The sequence below is a fragment of the Bactrocera neohumeralis genome, chromosome 3, assembly GCF_024586455.1.
Source record: "Bactrocera neohumeralis isolate Rockhampton chromosome 3, APGP_CSIRO_Bneo_wtdbg2-racon-allhic-juicebox.fasta_v2, whole genome shotgun sequence".
NCBI classification, from domain to species: domain Eukaryota; kingdom Metazoa; phylum Arthropoda; class Insecta; order Diptera; family Tephritidae; genus Bactrocera; species Bactrocera neohumeralis.
The window spans coordinates 36,053,242-36,060,441 of record NC_065920.1 but is presented as its reverse complement, the minus strand read 5'-3'; the positions used below and the strand labels follow the sequence as shown (position 1 = coordinate 36,060,441).

The 7,200-nt window shown below is 36.8% G+C and overlaps 1 protein-coding gene across 1 annotated transcript; it reads right to left on the bottom strand.

Moving 5' to 3' along the window:
* Nucleotides 1-3,153: 3,153 nt before the first annotated feature.
* LOC126753476 (protein qua-1-like) lies at nt 3,154-4,316 on the bottom strand. The gene is made up of 2 exons (XM_050464992.1): nt 3,852-4,316; nt 3,154-3,429 (listed from the first exon to the last, which is right to left on the bottom strand). The coding sequence occupies exons 1-2, from the start codon at nt 4,264-4,266 to the stop codon at nt 3,200-3,202; spliced, it is 645 nt and encodes a 214-aa protein (XP_050320949.1). The 5' UTR covers nt 4,267-4,316; the 3' UTR covers nt 3,154-3,199.
* Between the last annotated feature and the right edge of the window lie 2,884 nt (nt 4,317-7,200).

The following is a 7,200-nucleotide window of genomic DNA, read 5'->3' as shown; positions in this document are numbered from 1 at the left end:
TGAATAAATAGACTGCGACTTCTAAAATGATAATTCCTTTCAAAAAGAAGTTTGAACTTTAATTTAGCATAACAGATGAAATTTACGCAATTTTTTTAAAATCTGAAGAGAAGTTTAAAAAGGTCCCATTGTCCTTGATTTCCTGAGATGTAATTACCGGGTGAAGACAAACCATATCCTTGAAAAAAGAAATTTGAAGATATCATTATTGACATTCATTTGTGTCTAGTGCAAGTAGCACAGTAAAAGGCTAACACTTTTCTTAAAGTTCTCAAGCAAGTAGCAACAGTTCGAAAAACTCAATACATGTATTGAGTTGTGGTGAAAGATTTCCTATAGTAGAAACACATTTAACATTTTGCTTAGGGAAGTAAAATTTTGACATTTGAATTTGAAAATAAACGCATTTGTCACTTACGCATTATTAAGGGCGGATCCACTCGACGCAGTTACAAAGAATTCGAACTGGCATGGAAATTTCAAAGACAATAAATATAACAAAAATATGTATGTGAAGAATGTTATGCAAAAGCATGAAAACACGAAATTTTTGTAAGATCTTGAAGCCAGCTTCTTCTATATTTTGAAGATGGCAGCTTCATATCAGCAGCTGATGTACACTTCGTTCTTGCCGTACTAAAATTGTTGACTTGAGTGATATTTAAATGTTTTGTTCAAAGTGAAAGTTTTTGTGTAAAAACTTAAATACGTCAATTCATTGTATAAAATTATCAATTCGTAAAACAAATGATATTTTAGAGCTTTCCCTTAAGAACGTGTGTATTTTAAGTTTTGACATATGTTGCCTGTCGCTTGTCGCCATCTATGTGTTGCATACATTATTGCTAATCCGTCAAAAAATTTCATGTCGTTAGCCAGCAGCTGTTGTGGAAATGCGAGAAAACGTTGGGTTGCAAGGAAGTCAAATCACCACGTTCTACATGAGTATCGGGCAACACTTGCAACAGCATTTTTGCGCGTAACGGGGCATCTTGACAGGCAAAAATTTATTTTATACTTACTGTATTGCTGTACGTATTGGCTGTGGAGACTCCATATTGTTTACGGGGCATCTCGACAGCCAAAAATTTATTAGAGGGATTCTCTTGCTCTTGCAAAACCCTTGCACGGTGCACAAATTGCAGAATTTTCCCCTTGGTGCAACGGCACAACAACAAACACACGCAGAAAATTATTCTCAATGGCTGTAAAATATGTCAGACCAAAACCCATGTTTATTTTCGTGCAATGACACGTAAAAAAATAATTGCAACCCTGTGCCAGCTGTCATTTTACTTACATAAATATTTTGATGTTAAATTGTTGAGGAAGGTAAATTTTAGACAGATTTTTTAATTTCTATTTAAATTATAAAGATTTGTTACAGTTCTTTTTTTTAAGGATGAATGCCAATTCACAATAGCCATGCACAATAGTCAATTACAATAAATTGACCGAGACAGCCGTTCATATACAGCCGTATATATAGTAGATTCTGCAATTGGTGCTCTCGTGCCCTTGTATATTTCAGTATAGGATTATTTCAATCTGCAATCTTGCAAGAGCAAGAGAATCCCCCTATTGTATACTACTGTATTGATGTGCGTATTGCCTGTGGAGACTCCATATTGCTTATGGAATACAATATATGGAATACTAATAAGTATGCCATATGTATATTGAAAGCAATGAACTCTTACTTCAGCAGTTTGACAGATCAGTTTTCATTTCTATGAAAATTTTGAAGAGGCAGCACATCCCATTTACACATATACCGACGGCAGTTTCATTTCCGTAATATTAAATTTAGTAGAGCGAATATTAACACAGTTGTGTTAAATTATAAAAATAAAGTACACTTTCAAAATAATTTAATACATTTTTCCAAAAAATTAATATTTAGTTTAATATTGTTAATTTGCAGAAAAACTATATAAAATGGATTGGCGATTGAGCGAAGTCTTAAATTACTTATAATAATACTTATATGAGCATAAATCAAAATATCACTGCTCATATTAAATTTAATATTTTAACTGGTATATAAAATTTATACTACAATTACTATAGTTCGAAAATATGAAATATTTTTTTTTTCAAGAAATACATTTAGGGTTTTCACAAGTCTCATAAAGTTATAAGTTATAACGATTCGAAAACATAGATTCGAGAATTGTAAATGTGTAAACTCATTTTTATATGAAATCCAACAACAATTTTTTTAAACAAGTGTAAAAATTTATAATTTTACGATTTTACGATGCTTTACGACGGGTTGTGAGTACCCCAATTTATAGAAAAGAGTATATTTCTACTTTTTTTTTTATAAATAACATACATTTGTTTCATCCATATAAAAATTTGAACAGTTGCAAAATACAATTTATGTGTATTCGGACAGCTGCTTACGCCGGCTTAAGCTTGCTTATAGCATTGACAGACGACACCGTTAAACCAGATTAATTGCATTTTTCGGGATTAATTCAGGAGTTACCGCAGCTAACTCCGTTGCTGAATCCAAACATAACTCTCAAAATTTTAGGGAGTTTGTGAGATTTTCGTTGGCAACATTGTTAATAATTGACAGCTGTATACTATTGTGAATGAAAAATAAGAACAGTGACAGCCATTTTACGTTTAAATGTAAACAAAGTTATTTTGAAAAGCGACGATTAAAGATAAAAACTAAGTAATTATAGTATTTTGAATTGCCTTCTAAACGAAAATTACTATCTTTGTTTTAATTTCAGATGGCTGGCAGAAAAAAAGCGTTCAGGGTGGACTTTAAATGATGAGTTGGAGCTGCTGGAAAAATGGGAGGCACGTTCCCACGACCTCCGGCGTGCAAAGTGAAATGCTCATATATACAATGAGATTTCGCAGGAAATGGCACAAAAATATACCGCCGAGGAAATTCACTGCAAAGTGAAAACATGACCAAGAAATACAGGTGAGTTTTTTCAATAATTACATATCTTCTTTTGACACATTAATAACTCTACTTTCAGAGAGGAGAAAACCAAAATTGGCCCTTCTGGTGGTAGTCCCTCGCCTTGGAGGCATTATAATGCTGTGAATCGCATAGTAGGGTGTACTGCCGTCAATTCGGCTTTGTACATAGAGACCTACTCGTATTCCGAGGTAAAAAACGAATTTATTTTGTTTATATAAACACATGCATTTATAAAGTTTATTTTTTTTAGAATTCAACATTAACCCAATTGTTGCCGCCGTCCGACCCACCATTATCACCTCCGTCACCATCGCCATCATGTCCGCTGCCACCTTCGTTGCCGTCACCCCCACCATCATGTCCGCTGCCACCTTCGTTGCCTTCACCATCACCTTCATCTCCGCTGCCACCTTCGTTGCCGTCACCATCACCATCATGTCCGCTGCCACCTTCGTTGCCGTCACCATCACCTTCATCTGCAACAAGAAAACGCAATTTTAGCGCCGAGTTGTTAAAGGTTTAAAAAAAAACAAACTGAGATATTAGAAAGGGTTGCAGATGAAACAAAGCACGTTTCAGAGGAAATACTTCAGACTGTTCGACAGAACAATAATTTGTCCGAAAGATTTTTAACCCTTATGGAGAACATCGCAGAGAAACTTTAAGTTTAAAATAATTTTATCGTTTTTTTCTAGTCCTAAGCCATTATTTAATGAAATGTTTTGTTTTTTTCTAGTCCTAAGCCATTATTTAATGAAATGTTTTGTTATTTTCTAGTCCTAAAACATTATATAGTGTAACAAAAAATGAATTTAAATAAAAAATGATCTCTTTAAAAAATGGATGTAATTATGTGTACTAATATTTGTTTTCTGCTACTCTATACATCTATACTCACGAAAACTCAGAGCTATTGCATTTCTAATAGCCGATGCTGTTACATCATTTTCCCCTGCTCTTGTAGTGTGATGTGGTTGAATTTCTCTACTTATTTCTGCAGCATCTTGGATCCGCGAAGAAGGAATTTCATCATTTTCAATTTTTAGAAAATTGTGCAAAATACAGCATGCATGTATAATAATGTTAACGTTTTTTGGAGCTACCGGTAAACCTCTGCCAATTTTTCTAAAACGGGCTTTTAGTTGACCGAAAGCATTCTCTATAACTCTGCGACATTTGGATAAACGATAGTTAAATGTTTTTTCTAACACTGGTTGATTTGGTGAGTATGGAAAAGGCTTCATCATGTAATGCGACAATCGAAAGGCTGAATCGCCAATAAGTAATACGGGGACATTAACATCTCCAATCATTTTGATGCTCTGAGCAAAAATATAAGCGGTTTCATGGAATTTTTTTAAGGAACTACCTTCAAAAATTTACGAATCGTTATTTCTTCCAGTTGACTCAACGTGTATATATGTAAATTTTGATCTATAAAATAGTGAAAGAATTTATATAAATATTTCCAATAAGTACTATGTATTAAATTTACCTATAGTCGCAACTTGCCAGCAGAACAACCGAATACCACCCCTTATAATTGTAATAATCGATCGCATCTTCCTTTTTCGGCTGAACCTCAATGTGGCAGCCATCTATTGCTCCAAAACATTGCGGAAAACCAAGGTGTGCAAAACCTTGTACATTTCGCTCTACTTCTTCTGTGCTTGGGGGATAGGAATTGATGCAATCCGATAAATTTGTGTACACAGCTTTGCAAAACCCCACAACTATTTCCCCAACTGTGGTGCGTCCTACGCCAAATAAACTTGCTACAGTTCTGTATTCCGCTGAACAACCTAACGCATACAACGCAATAGCCACTCTTTTCTGAAGTGGAATGCAAAGTCGCATGTTGCTGTTGGACTTTCCGATTTCCTTAACCTTTTCACATATTTTGTGAAAAGCTTCTTTGTTTAGACGAAAGTTTTCTTTAAATCGGATGTCATCCATCTTTTTGACATCGTACTCCCAAAAACTGCTATTGCGGTCCTTTTATTAATGACATATGTATGTATATAAATGAGGGGTATAAAATATTAATATACAATATATAATATATTAAACTTACAAATTTCCAGGCGCTTCTTTCCTTTATTTCCGAAGACGCCACTTTGGTACTAGTTTCCAGTATCGCTTTTGTCAATTCATTTATCGTTTTAATCTTTTGAAGCAGGATCACTAGTAATGTTTTTATTCTTTGGTTTAACAAATTGTGGTTTTGCACCATCTGTGCGGCTAACAATCGCAATGCTTGTCTTCTATCCATTTTTGTTTCATCAAATTGAAAATGTTGTTAATATGCCGATCAGCTGTTCGCTAACTCGCATCGCTGCTGTCTGTCACCTATGAATTTGGATCTGATTAAGTGCGCAGTTAATCAGGGTTAAAGCTGTCGTCTGTCAAGGCTATTATTCACATTATAGTTAGGCCTTAAACTACACAAATTATAGGCAACTCTCAATGTTTGTCTGACCATCAGCAGAGTATCAGCAACGACGGTATTGCTGTACTACTTCAATTAGATACTGATCAGAATGGCAGTTATGTTGGGCGCCTGGGCACCGTAGAGGACGTGTGGCAACACTATCATTCATGTTGGAAATGTGGGGTATTCACCGGTTAATTTGTAAAGCAATAAAGGGGAATTCCTGTGTTGAGGTATTGTTGATGTGTTGACAGAATATATAAGTCATTCGCGAGTATTTTATTATAATTGAGTTGTTTTTATAAAAAGAGGAAAATGGGTGCAAATTATAAGCAGTTGAGACCTGGTAAAAAAGTTGCTACTGATGCGCTGGTGAAGGAAGGGCTTTCTTAGAAGACCATTGCAAAAATGGATGCTCACATTCAACTGTAGTACGTTTTTTGCAAAAAAAGGATAAGTTAGAGGACCTGGGGCGAAAAATTTGGATCTGTTCCCAAACGAGCAACTAACAAAAATATTGACATAACAAAAATGATAAGTGTTAAGGTCGATCAGTTCGAAAGTGCTGGTTTTATACGGTCAGAGCTGGAAACAGATTATGGACTGAAAATAAGAAGTGTTTGAGGATATAAACATTTCACGGTTGACTTGGCCGGGTAACTTCCCAGACCTAATTCCGATTGAGCACTTATGGACCGTAGTGTAACGCAATGAACAGAATCCCACGAATAAAAAAGAGTTAGTTGCGGCAGAGAACGTATATTTATAGAAAAGGTCCAACAACGGACAAGCGTGTGAACTGTCAAAAGCTAACAAAATGCGATGAGCGTGTTTCACCACAGCTAGCTCACAAGGAGAAATTTTAGCAGTGGCGCGTGAACAGAGCTGAGCATTTCATGAAAATTATGCTCAGAAATATACATTGCTATTACAGACGTATGTTGGCCTTATGCTTATATTTTTATACGTTTACATACCATCATATTAATTGACATGATTATCATTTTGCGTATTTTTATGAATACATGCAAAACTGATAATATTCTAATTAAATTATGCTATTTCCAAAACAATAATTGTAGTTAATGTACGAAAGAGCTATTTTTTTAATTAGAAACTCGTTATAAAAACTCGCGGCAACTCACCTATGTTTTGGCGACGACTTTGCTGAATACCGAATTGAAAAAGCGGGAAAAATGAGCTTATAGCTGACTGAAGATACGTATATGGGCGCGGATCGTAATAGAAAGAAGCTCAGCGCCGTCCGTCAGTACCTTTTGTCCATTGTGTCCGGGGTCCTCGTGTGTGGTGTATATGATGGTGTAGTCGTGTTGAGTATGGTGTGTATGTGTGGGGTGTAGGAGTATTATATTAAGAGGGGGATCAGGTGCTCATTTAGCCATCCCGGCCCCCCTAAACGACTGTTTAGCCTAAAAGGCCCTGCAGCTGTTGCAGCGTTGCCACAATGCTGCTCAGACCCGTAGATCAACGATGTGGTGGTCCAGGCTGTCGACGCCGCAATGAGGTTCCGCTCCGCTGGGGTGCGCCACGTGCTGCCGGTTGGAATCGGGGTATGCGGCCGCGATGGATGGGTGGCCGATTCAGCGTGCTGCGCTGCGATGTGGCAGTGTGTGATGCGGCCTGTGGCATATTTGGCACAGCCCTCGTGACATGTGTATGTGACAGGCAGTTATGGCAATGCCCGTGGGCCTGGGCAACTTGCTGCCGTTGCACGGGTCGCATACCCCTAAAGCGACGTGAACGTCGACAGATGGGGCACCTTAGGGTCTCCGAAGTCCGTGATGGGTTTGGTGGT

Coding starts and splice junctions, on each gene's coding strand:
- LOC126753476 (XM_050464992.1), bottom strand. CDS start 4,266: ATGATTGGAGATGTTAATGTCCCCGTATTACTTATTGGCGATTCAGCC. Junction 3,430..3,851: donor TGCAATAGCTCTGAGTTTTC/GTGAGTATAGAT, acceptor TTCTTGTTGCAG/ATGAAGGTGATGGTGACGGC.